The following is a 12,695-nucleotide window of genomic DNA, read 5'->3' as shown; positions in this document are numbered from 1 at the left end:
AAACTGGAACTCAAGGATCCACCTGCCTTTGCACACAGACACACAGACACAGACACACAGACACAGACACACACACACACACATACACACACACAGACACAGACACACACACACACACACACACACACACACACACACACAAACACAACAGTGCTGGGATTTTAAGATCCAGGAACAGATTTTGCATGGAAGAATAAGAAGACACAAATTAAAGTTATTTTTTTTATTTTTTAAGGAAAGCAGTATTTTGTAGATGTTTACAGTAATTTGAGCTCAAAGCTATAATTTCCATATGGTTTCTCTGGCCTAGTCTTCAAAATATGCTATGTAAGGCTGATCTAAAGAACACTTGACCACGTCTACTTCTCCACCTCCATTATTCTTCCTTTGGAAGTGAATGCTGATTAGATCCTCCACAATCTCTTCATCCATCCAAACGTCTTCTAACCCAGTCAGAAGCACCGTCCTCTTAGATATGGCTGAAAACACCTATGGAAGAAAAGCAGCTTCTGGAAGAGCGGAATCATTGTGGGAGCCATTTTCAGGCAAGAACATGTCAGAGGGAGACGAGCTTGAGAAAGATGACTATGGCATTGTGCAAATAAGCGGGGGCAGAGGGGGCTCAAAGGACAGAAGGAAGTCTACAGGTAGTCAGAGGTGACTGGCAATACCAGGGACCAGATGACTGCTGGAGGATTTCAAAAATATGGGTTGTCAGCAGGTATGATGGCACATGCCTGTCATCCCAGAACTCAGGAAACTGAGGCAGAAGGATGGTGGCTTTGAGGTTGAATTACATGGCAACCCTGTCTCAAAAACAAAACAAAACAAAACAAAAACGTGGGCCAAGGAGAAGCTCCATGATACAGTGATTACATAAAGAACTTATGTGAAGGCCTGGATTCAGTGCTCAGTACTCCCCCCAAAGAGTGAGTGAGTGAGTGAGTGAGTGTGTGTGTGTGTGTGTGTGTGTGTGTGTGTGTGTGTGTGTGTGTGTGTGTGTGTGCACGCGAACGCATGCTGAAGCTCTCAGAAAGTGGGTAAACAAAGTAGGTAAGTAGTATTGCCATTCACTATCTGAGGAGGAATAGGAAACAGGAGCAGGTTTGGAATAAAAGGGAGTTAAGTGACATTAGGCAGAACTATGTCTAAAAATCAGTGATTGACAGACACATGGGGAAACTATCTCTAGGGAAGTCTCTACTTACAAAAATAAGCATTAGTTTTTTTCCTTATCTAAGTGATTTCAGAGGTTTTGGGGGGGAGGTGGAGGAGTTGTTGTTTTCATACTGGGATAGGCTTAGGGCCTTGTACATGTTAGGAAGGTGGCTGAGTTATAGTCCAAGCCCCATCCCCTGTGCCCTTTTTTAACTTCTTATTTTGAGATAGGATCTTAAGGTTGCCGGGGTTATCTTTGAATTCTGAGGCCCAAGTAGGCGTTGAACTTGAGATCCACCTGCCTCAGCCTCCTGAATAGCTAGGATTCCAGGACTGCACCACCAGGCCTGGCACCCAGTTTTTAAAATATGGCACAGTTTTGCATTAATATATTGTTTCAACTCACTCTGCATGAACCAAGCACAAATGAAGTGAAGAAACTGCTTAGATAGCCCTCTAATAAACCGAGCATCACAGACACAGCTCATCCTATGGTCTTTGTCGGGTGTGGCGGAGCAATGAGCTATCAAGCAGAAGGAAAAGAGGTGACTACCTGGTACTTTTCCAAGCGTCTCTCTATAAACGGAGTAACTGTAACTCTATAGCACTTTGAATTCATGTTAAGAGGATAGTCTTTCTTCTTCAAAATCTTGTCAGCAACTGAAAACAAACAAAAAAAGTATTTTCCTTTAATATCATAAACACTTTTAATCATAATGAGGATAGCAGAGGTGTACATCAAGAATCAGCCAAAACTGCTCTATTGCACACCCACAGAGTGATTTTTAGGGATTATTACCCATCTTGTCTAGTGCTCTGCCTCCTAATAGTGACATGAATGTACCACCTATGTCAGTTATGATGAGAAGAAATTGTGATGATAAAGTAGCAAATACATGCAGCCACTGATCTGCCTGACACATGACCTCACCCACTACAATGCATGCCATTGTTCTTTGTACTTGTAACATGCTCAGGGGCAGTCAGGAAATTGTTTCCTGGATTCTGCTTTTTTATAAGGAATAGAAAAATCTCAACTAGACCAACAAGATGGCTCAACAGGCAGGTCCTTCCTACCCAAACCAATGACCTGAGTCCAACCCCCAGGAGCCTCATGGTGGAAGAAAGGAGCAAGGTGCAGGGTATCTTCTGACCTCCACACAAGTGCCATGGCATGCACACATGCATATGCACATACACATACATACACATGCATATACACACACATGCACATACACATACACACACACACACACATAAACATACACATGCACATGTAGATACACATGCACAAGCACATACACATGGGTGCTAAATGAATAAATAATTCTAAGAAAAAGAATTTTTTAAAAGACTTTTCAGAAGAAGGACACTCGCCCAACAATACATTGCAAATACACAAACGGTAGAAACGGTGCAGGGGTGGGGTGTTTACCTACCTCCAGCTTCCACAAACGTGATCACAGCGCTTCCTGACTTCTTATCATAGTCCACACTTTCCACCTCTCCACCTCCATTCTTGGACTTACAGAAGCTCAGTTCCAGCTTGTCTCTTGTCTGCTCTTCAGGAAGTTCATCAGGAATTCCCGTCACGTTGATCTTCATTTTAGAAATGTTCACGTGAACCTGGGAAAGCATTTTATAGTCACAAGTTTAAAAAAAAAAAAAATGCCTGTGTCCAAAAGAATGGCTAAGGCTTTAACGACTGTCTCACCTGGAATTTGACTCCTATGTTTAGCGGGACTGGATGTGCAGTGACCTTCACAGGGGCTTTCTCCATCTGCACGACATGCTTCCCCATCGTTATCACATTCTGTGCAACTGGAACACCATGTTAGAAATAGACATTCATTATACCCTGAGAAAACTTTCCACATTTTAGTCAAGGACAGTTACTGTCTTTTCTCATTTTCTTCAATGCTGTTTTTACTATATTTATTTATGTGGGGGGGGAGGGGTGTTCTGGTGAGGGGCATTTGTGTGAAGGTCAGAGTTGGTTGTGTGAGAGTTGGTTCTCTTCCTCCAGCATGTAGGTCCCAGGGATGGCACTAAGATCAGCAAGATCAGCACCACGTGCCTCTTCCATCTTACCAGTCTCATTTTCCTCAGTTTCAAAGGATCAAATTTTAACATTTTTCTTGGGACTTCCAAGTTGCAATAGTCTTACCACCGAGATAGGAAAACTCAATGTAACAATGCATAAGCAAAACAAAAAAAAAAAAGGCAATATAAAGATTTTCAGTTTCTAAATTCATCTTAAGGGACACTCTATCGTCCTCTGTCTTACAACATAAGCCTATTATTCTTTGGTTTCCTTATCAGGTCAGTGTAGACACACGCACTCCCTCTTCACAGCACTACCAAGGAATTCCCCTAGTACAGTAAAGCTCAGTCAGAAATCCCCCCCCCCCCTTAGTAAGGTAGGAACACTTTTGTGGGCCAGTGTCGTTTTTATCATTTTATCTCACTTTATCCTTTGTCATGTTCACATGCTACTAGCACCAAAGAAAGTGCTCTTTTTAGTCTATCTTTCCAAGAAAGACACATTACTTTGCTTTTTTCTATAAACGTTCTTTAAAATACTGAGAGTGCCGCTGTATCTATCACAGAGTAGTTTCATTGTTCCACACAGATGGTAGAGGCTCTGTAATACAACTACACCAAAGCCAATAGAAGTTCTAAGAACTCCATACTTGTTTAAAATGAATGTGGATAGGAGTTTCTTTCTCTTTTCTCTTCGTCTTCCTCTTCCTCTTCTTCCTCTTCCTCTTCTTCTTCTTCTCTTAACACAGGGTTTCTCTGTATTATCCTGGCTGTCCTGGAACTCACTATGTAGACCAGGCTAGCCTGGAACTCAGAGATCCACCCGCCTCTTCCTCCTGAGTTCTGGGATTAAAGGCGTGCACCACCACTGCCCAGCGAGGAGTTTCTCCTTTACTGTGTGCTGAGTTTATAATACTCCAGCTGTTGCTTTGTGAAGCCACTTATTCTAATTTATTATGAAGATAAGAGATGCTTGTTTCCCCTCTTACAAACCCGTGTGTGTTTATGACAACCAGGGAGCACACCACAGGCTGAGGAAGAAACAAAGCTGGAAGGCAGGGCGTTGTTGGGTGGGAATTCAGGCTCACTGTACCACAAAATGACCCTAGAATTTAGATGCTTTTGTTTTGTTTTCTTTTGCTAATGGCAACAGATGATGGTAACAGAAAACATCAATGAAGTAATACTCAGATGATCCTCTCATTATCCCCAAGCCCCTAACATCTGGTGATCTGACTCAACAGAGAGGGGCCCACTTGTATCCCAACTGTAGTTGCTATGACTGTCAAAGTAAATCCTGTTTACTTCTGTTCCCCTGGAGCTGCGTCCTGGTGTGGGGACTTCAGACTCAAGGGAACAAGCAACATTAAGGCTGCTTCTGAAGTAACTCCTAATCCCAGAAAGTCCAGGTGACTGCTATGCAGTGACTGCCACATAGAAACCTGCTCCCAGTGACATGCCAGTCTAACTGCCCATTGCCAGCAAGACTTCCCTCAACTGTGGCCAGTGTGATGGGCCAGATGCCAGAAGACACAGATAAAATCACAGGTTCTAAGACTCAAGAAGCCTGAAATGGTCCTGAAGACCATGTTGACCCATCCTGTAGCATTTCGTTGCCAGAACCAAAGCCTGCCCTCAGGAACGTTGGTCCAGGAGGACACGCACAGGCACTTAGGGGACCCTGTCAGCTCTGGAGTTCAGCAAAGGAAACTCTTCTCTAGGCTTCTGTTTCCTTGTCTGGGAAACCCCTCACACAAACAGCAACCATAGCAGCTGACACAGGTATGTTGATTGTGTGCATTCAATGCACAGCTGTCATTTAATACACAAACAGCTTATGAAGTTGGAATTATCACAAAGCCTGTCACAAAAATCTGAGGCTTACAAAGAACTCAGATCATGCCTTCCAGAGGAGACAAAGCTGGCCCTCAAATCGTCCTCACAAAGGAGCCAAGCCCTGAAGGGCTCATACAGTTTTGGACTTGGCCAACATCTGGTCCCATCCCAAACCTTTCTATTCCTGGACTCAATCCAATAACAGAGTAATTAATTTACTAAATCACTTAACTATCCTCAGAATCTGTTTCCTTACCAATCAAATACACAAAATTACAGAATTGTGTAAGTATGAAACTAGATGTCCCAGAGAACACCCGGAGAAGTAAAGTCTGCTACTTTTTTTACTTCTAACACTTTATTCATTCTTTTTTTTTTTTTTTTTTGAGATAAGGTCTCACTATGTAGTTCTGGCTGGCCTGAAACTATGTAGACCACAGTAGCCTTAAACTCATGGAGATAGTTCTGCTCCTGCTTCCTGAACACTATGATTAAAGCTGTGCACCACCATACCTAGCAAATTCTACTTTTTTTTTTGGTTTTTCAAGACAGGGTTTCTCTGCATAGCTTTGGAGCCTATCCTGGCACTCGCTCTGGAAGTTTTATTTCTTTATGTTATTATAATGTCACAATATGTTTATTTTAAGGGACATAGGTACTAAAAAGAAGCTGACATTGGACATCGCAACTCTTACATTTCCTGAGCCATTACTTTTTGAATGTGTGATAAACATGGATCCTTTAATATCATCGCGCACATAGCATTGTCAGTACTCCACATCATTGTATATATAATATTATACATTATAGATATTACATCACTATATATTGTAGGCAATAGACCTAACATATCTAATATACTTAATGCCTGGTTTCCTTCTCTGTAAATTGAGACTATCAGTCACATCTGCCTCAGAACACCACCATGAGGACAAGAAGAAACAGCAAACACAGATTGTAAAGTGGCAGCCAGACAACTCCAGAAGATCTTTGAAAGTCCAGGTGCTTGCAAAAGTGACAATCATGTTTTTAAGATCATACCTTCTTCCTTCTCAAAGGTGATAAGTGCTTGTCCCTTCTGGATCTCATAAGAAATTTGTGAGCTCACTTGAAATGAACAGCAACTATTTGAGAACCGGTCATCATGCTCCGAACTCTCCACTGAGATGAATTTAAGATTTCTTTCTGGTATATTCTCTTTAATCTAATTAAAACAGATGTGTTTGATTAAAATCAAGACAAGAAATAACTTAAGTCCTCCCAATCTAGTCATCCAATTATTCGATCTCCACTGACTATAGAGCTTTAAGTACATTGACTGTACTCTTGCTTACCATCTATAGAAATTGCTTCTTCACAGGCAGTTTCTCAGTAAGGTAATCAACTGCTGATCTTTTAATATCATTTTATAGATGAAATCATAAGTATAAAATCAGCTCACTTTCCCTAACCCATGTTTAAGCTGATCAATATTGTTCGGTATCCAATTCCAAATCCCCACCATTTATGTAAATCAGTGCCTTGTTGTGGAACAATCTTTTTGTATGCTGTAAAGATGTGTCTTTGCCAAGGTGCCTTCTGATTGGTTTAATAAAGAGCTGAATGACCTATTGCTGGGCAAAAAGAGGTTAAGTAGGACTTCCTGGCAGAGAAAGAAGAGAAGGGGATGAATCTAGGTGTGAGAGAGATGCCAGAGGACACAGAGAGGAAACAGGAGGTACAAGATGGGAGACAGGTAAAAGCCACGAGGCAAAACGTAGATTAATATAAATGGTTAATTTAAGTTATAAGAGCTAGTAGGACAAGCCTAAGCTATAAGCCAACCTTTCATAATTAATAATGTCTCCGTGGTTTTGTGTGTGTGTGTGTGTGTGTGTGTGTGTGTGTGTGTGTGTGTGTGTGTGTTGGCAGCCCAAAGAAAAATCTGTCTCCAGTGCCTTTTAAGTAACTGTGCCAGTAATGCACAAACTCAGGAAGAAATTATTAGAAATTATGTTTAGTTTCATGGCAAGGATGCATGATAAGTGAGGTAAGTTTCAAGCTGTGTATGCTGAGCTTTCTTTTATTCATTCACAGTTTCATGCATAAGTCAATGAATTTTAGTAATTTTCATCCTTATTCCCCCTCTCTCATTTCACTTGCCTCTACTGACGAAATCTTTTCTTTAACATAACTATCCTTCCTTTCACATCTTGTGTGTGACCCATGGTGTCTGATTAGTTTCCTGCCTGAGCATGGGTGGGGGGGTTCTTTTGTTTTGTTTTGTTTGTTTGTTTTGTTTTTTTTTTCATAATGCTTTGTTTTGGCTTTTTTTCTCTCTCTCTTTTTATTATTATTAATTCAAGTTAGGGAACAGGCTTGTTTCACATGTAATTCCCCTCTCCCTCTCCCTTTCCCTCCCCTTACCCCCATTCCTTCTCCCCCACCTCCAACCTACCCCCCACCCCATCCACGGGTGGGGGGGGTTTCTTAATGGAGGAGACAACTTCTCAGTGGCCACACCAGGAGGGAAAATGACTTCCCCTCCCCCAGCGGCCATTAACAGTCAATATATTCTCAGGGAGGGATGAAGCCTCATGGGCCCTTCCCCCATAGATGGTGAAATGTTGGCAGGTCCAAGTTCATACAGACAGCTATATCCCATCGCATCTTCCAGAAGACATCTGTTTACTGCTCATATGCCTATCCTCTTACATTTTTCCCATCCTGTGTTCACCAATGTTGCTTGAGCCTGGATCCGGTAATATAGCTGTCCCATCTAGGACCAAGAACTCTCTACCACGAGTGATTTTGGTTTGTTTGTTTGTTTGTTTGTTTTTTATGACAAAACCAGATAGCTTCTTTTTTTCCCCTAAGACTACTGAGGCTACATGATATGAAAACTGACAGCATTAAATTCCAATTTCACCCAAATCTCCCAAGAACGTTAGTGGGTTTTTTGTTTGTTTGATTTTTGTTTTGTTTTTAGTCAGGCTGTCCTTGAACTCAAGATTCTCCTACACCAGCCTCTTCAGTGCTGAAATTACTGATGTCACCACATTTGACCTACCTATCATCTTTTTAATCATTTTCATAATTTAAATTTATACAACAATGAAGAAAACACTATCAACAAGAATTGTAACCTACCAGGGAAAAAGTGAGTAGTTGTAGTTACCTGTTTAAAATCATCAATATCAACAAATGTTGATACACAGCTTGAAACTTACCTCACTTATCATTGAAGTCCTGGTTTCTCAAGGGAGGCCTGCCTCCCGTGTGAACCACTATATAACTCAGAACATGCTTTATTCAAATAGGAACATACAGAATGCCCTTCATTGATTTTTATGTATCGATGTCATATTTGTTACATTCATGCATGTTGTATATAATTGTTCTTGTTTTGGTGTAGAATTTAATTGTACAGCTACACAGTAATTTATCATTCATTCGACTATGGAAGAACACTTGGATTTTTCTCCATTTGGGGCTATTACAAACAGTAGCCCAAGCTGGGCATGGCAGTGCACTCCTCTAAAGCCGGTACACAGGAGATGGAGGCAGGTAGATCTCTATGAACTTGAGGTCAGTATGGCCTACATAATGAGCTCAAGACCAGCAAGAGCTGCTCTCAAAAACAAAAATGAATACTGGTGTTATAAGTGACTATAATGCTTTAGAGTTAATCATGTATAACTAAATCATTTTTCTGAAAAGTACATGTCCATTAAAATATACATAAAATAATCACAGTACTTGGAATTCTCTGGCGTCCGAACATAACTCTGCTTCAAGCTTTTTGATCTCCTGTTCCAGGTGCAAGTTTTCCCTCATAATTTCATGAATTAATCCCTAAAAAACACCAAATAATAGAAAAAAATTAACCACCTTCAAGATGCCTTTTCTAGATTAATTAAAGATGCAAATTCCCCCACCCCAAACCTAGGAAGCCTTAGGACAGCCTCAGAATAAATATGCCTACTTTCAGAGTGCACTTACTTCATTGCCCGATGGCTCTTCGCCTTTTTTTTAATGACTTTTTTTTATTTCATATGCATTGGTGTTTTCCCAAATATATGTCTGCGTAAAAGGCTAATATCTCCTGGAGTTACAGACAGTTGTAAGCCACTATGTAGATGCTGGGAATTGAACCCAGGTCCTCTGAAAGAACAGGCAGTGCTCTTAACTGCTGAGTCATCTCTCCAGGCCCTGGCAGTTCTCCTAATCCTACCAAGATTCTTTAGCTCTATTACATGATCAAAGAAAGTGTTGTCTTCCACATTAGATACAGAATATTTTACAATTAAGGCAAGGAGTGAGAGACTCAGACCTCCTGGACTTAGTTAAATTCTCCTTTCTAAGCTATCTGTAACTATAATATGACTTTCAATTGCACTGTAATTGTGGACACATTACACTGAGGCAGTTTTTTATTGGTTTTGTTGTTGTTGTTGTTGTTTTCTATTTGTTTGTTTTATTTTTAGGTGGGGTTATTGGTGGTTTTTTTTTTTCTCTGTTTATTAGCAATGATTCCAAGAGTAGTCAACTGCTTTGACAACGAAACATATGCCTTGCTAACATCTCTGAGCACCTGGGCCTCTGTTCCCACTTGGGTCTCATTAGGTAATTGCTCACATTTCACTTGCTGCTATAAACCCAAAAAAGAAGGTGAGAAAACACTTAATTTTTTAAGAAAACACATTGGAACACAACTCTTAGTATAAAGTTTTACAATACAACAAATGTAAGGATCTTTAGAAAAGCCCCAAAGCCTTACAATGCCAAGGTAATATTTAGCACAGACAAAAAGTGCATGTTACTTAAAAATGAACAGGCACAGCCGGGCAGTGGTGGCACATGCCTTTAATCCCAGCACTTGGGAGGCAGAGGAAGTCAGATCTCAGTGAATTCAAGGCCAGCCTGGTCTACAAAATAAGTTCCATGATAGCCAGAACTGTTACACAGAGAAACCCTATCTCAAACAAACAAACAAAAAAAGGCACAAATCATTCTTAACAGCATCTACTAATAATTTTACCTCATTTTGTTCAGTTTTCATAACTTCTTTCTCTGGTGAGTGCTTTTTGTTGTCAGTATCAGCATCCATGATTTTCTAGTAAAAGGGGGTGCTTTTACAACCATATACAACACAAATTCAAGGAAAAAAAAAGAAAATACAGATTTTACCCTTTTGTGCAAGAAACATGCCTTCTTTGCTTTGTATTGTTTTTTTTTCTATCATCTAAGTCTTGTCATGTGACTTACAGCCAAACATCGTCTGTATTTTGAAGAATTTCACTTCCCTAATTGCATAGGAGCAGGAGCGAGGCTCATTAAAGGACCTGCCAACATGACTGCTCCATGGTATGGTTAAGGTCTTTATTATGAACAAGAGAAAACATCTAGAGGCATCTGGAAGAGTCCAGAGCAGAGAGAGGAAGTAGACTGAACACGGTCAGCAGACTGGACATAGCCAGGGCTATCTGTGAGAGAGGAGAGAATAGCAGGAGACAGAGAATCGAGAGCATAGTGTGAATAGCAAGAGCAAGATCGTAGAGATTTGAGGCTGCAAACCCAATTCAGGATGCTGATTGTCTGTCTTTAAAATATGGACATAGAGGCTGGGGAGATGGCTCAGGGGGAAAGTGCCTACTGGGTAAGTACTGGTACCTTCCATCCTGGCCTCCCACATAGAAAACAAGGTGTGATGATGTCACCCAACCTGGCCAATCAGGAAGATGCAGGTCCAGTGAGAGACCCTGACTCAGCAAAGTAGAAGAGGATACCAGACTTCCATCTCTAAGCTCCACAGGTACATGCCCAAGTATGTACACACATGCACACACACAAAAAAAATAATAATAATAAATGAATAAAATATGGACAACATCCTACATTGTTCACGAAAACTCAACTTAATCCAGAAGGACTGAGTTAAAGAGGGAACAACACAAAAGTTAGACTGAGTATGAGGCAGAGACATAATCAGAGAAGTAATGCTGATACTGTCTTTGAAGATGACAGAAGGATGCTGAGCCAAGCAAAGGAGAGGGATTCATCCCAAGAGCTTCCAGGACAGAAGGAAGACAGCTCTCAGCAAGCGCCTTTACTGTACCCTGGGAAACCTTCAGACTCCTACAGCTGAGAAGTATGGGGATGGAGAGGCGGTACTCTGTACCTAACAGTCCGTTCATCTAGCAGAAGACCCAGGCTCAGTTCCCAGGCCCCAAATCAAGTGGCTCATAAAGGGACCCCAGTCCATGCACATACAGACACACATAAGCACATCCAATTTTAAAATGACACTAAAAATAAATATCTTTAAATTGAAGTGTGTATGTGCATCTGTGTATAAGCCACCAAGGTCATGTAATTTATTATGGCAGTAAATTTTAAAAAAACAAACAAACTATTCTTCCTAACTATATTTACATCACCATGTTGGGCCTGGCAGCATAAAGAAAGAAACATAATGTATGCATGTTGTATAGACCAGAAACATGTCAAAAGATGAATAAAATTTTAATAATTAAAAGTTCCTAATTAAGCCTGGTCTACAAGAGCTAGTTCCAGGACAGCCTCAGAGAAACCCTGTCTCAAAAACCAAAAAGTTCCTAATAGTGCTTCTTTTGCAATTTTACAATCAGGTGACACTTTCGAATAAAATAGTCTATCTGGTTATGGTGGCACAGGCCTGTAACAGGATGATCAAGAGTTCAAAACCAGCACAATGTAAACAGAAAGCTGATATTTTGATGTGTGTGTGTGCTGGCAGAAGTTGGGTTTGGGTTTACAAACAGAGAAGAAAGCTGGGGAAAAAACAAAACAAAACAAAACACAGAAAGTGAACTGCTTGATTCAAGGTTAGGTTCTTTGCAAGGCTGGGCCGGGGATAGAAATAGAATAACTAACTGGTTGGTGAACATCCAGGTGCTTTGGGGGGATTAAAGCAGTGGTGATTTCATTCTCTTGCCCAATGTAACCCGCCGCTTTCCCTCTACCCCTGTTGGGCAGGACACGTGAAAAGTTCCCTTCTGGAGCACACAAGTTAGAATGAGCACCTCAGGTGCATAAGACTTCTCAGCCCAAATCAGTGGCCTCCTATAATTTTTATTGAATATTCTCCTTTTAACGGCAGCGCCTGCCAAGGAAAAAATTGTCTTCCTGAGAAATCGATTTTCCTAAGAACACTCATTCTAAGTTTCCATTTCCCGGGAGGGCGAAGCACGACCAGGCCGGAGCACAGCGCCCTTTTGGGCGCATCCCCAGGCAGCAAGCCCGGGACCCCGACCCCAAGCCTTCAACCTACCAGGCTGGGCTGGACACCGCCCCCACCCTAAACCCGCCCCACGACTCGCGGAGCATCCCTGACTTGGGGGCGGGGGGGGGGGGTAGACGGGACAGGACGAGCACTCACCCCCTCCGCCGTGCAGCTCCCGGAAGCCAGCGGCGATTAGAACCGAATCCCAACGCGAAAGCACAAACCTAGTCCCTGCGAACAGCAGCGCTCAATCACCCGCGATACTTTCAGTTTCGATTGTTTTAAAAACAGGATGTTTTGGTTTCATGTCCTGCAGACTTTGTCCGGGCGCTATTGCTGATGTTCCTATCTCGGCTGGAATTCTAGGACGGCCTTTGAAAAGTGTATTTTTGTGTGCGTTACGCGGAACTCACTG

The 12,695-nt window shown here is 41.6% G+C and overlaps 1 protein-coding gene across 3 annotated transcripts; it reads right to left on the bottom strand.

Moving 5' to 3' along the window:
* Positions 1–208: 208 nt before the first annotated feature.
* On the bottom strand, positions 209–12,574 carry Nmi (N-myc and STAT interactor). Of its 3 annotated transcripts, none has more exons than XM_027420447.2 (8): positions 12,437–12,574; positions 10,058–10,148; positions 8,776–8,871; positions 6,079–6,241; positions 2,873–2,979; positions 2,598–2,784; positions 1,712–1,818; positions 209–489 (listed from the first exon to the last, which is right to left on the bottom strand). In XM_027420447.2, the coding sequence occupies exons 2-8, from the start codon at positions 10,124–10,126 to the stop codon at positions 307–309; spliced, it is 912 nt and encodes a 303-aa protein (XP_027276248.1). In that variant the 5' UTR covers positions 10,127–10,148; positions 12,437–12,574; the 3' UTR covers positions 209–306. The 3 variants fall into 3 exon arrangements, with proteins under 3 accessions (XP_027276248.1, XP_027276249.1, XP_027276250.1); XM_027420448.2 differs by having other exon boundaries at positions 10,058–10,132; positions 12,437–12,572; XM_027420449.1 differs by lacking the exon at positions 10,058–10,148 and having other exon boundaries at positions 12,437–12,569.
* Positions 12,575–12,695: the final 121 nt, after the last annotated feature.

Source organism: Cricetulus griseus, chromosome 6 (genome assembly GCF_003668045.3).
Source record: "Cricetulus griseus strain 17A/GY chromosome 6, alternate assembly CriGri-PICRH-1.0, whole genome shotgun sequence".
Taxonomy (NCBI): domain Eukaryota; kingdom Metazoa; phylum Chordata; class Mammalia; order Rodentia; family Cricetidae; genus Cricetulus; species Cricetulus griseus.
This window is presented reverse-complemented; position numbering and strand designations above follow the sequence as displayed.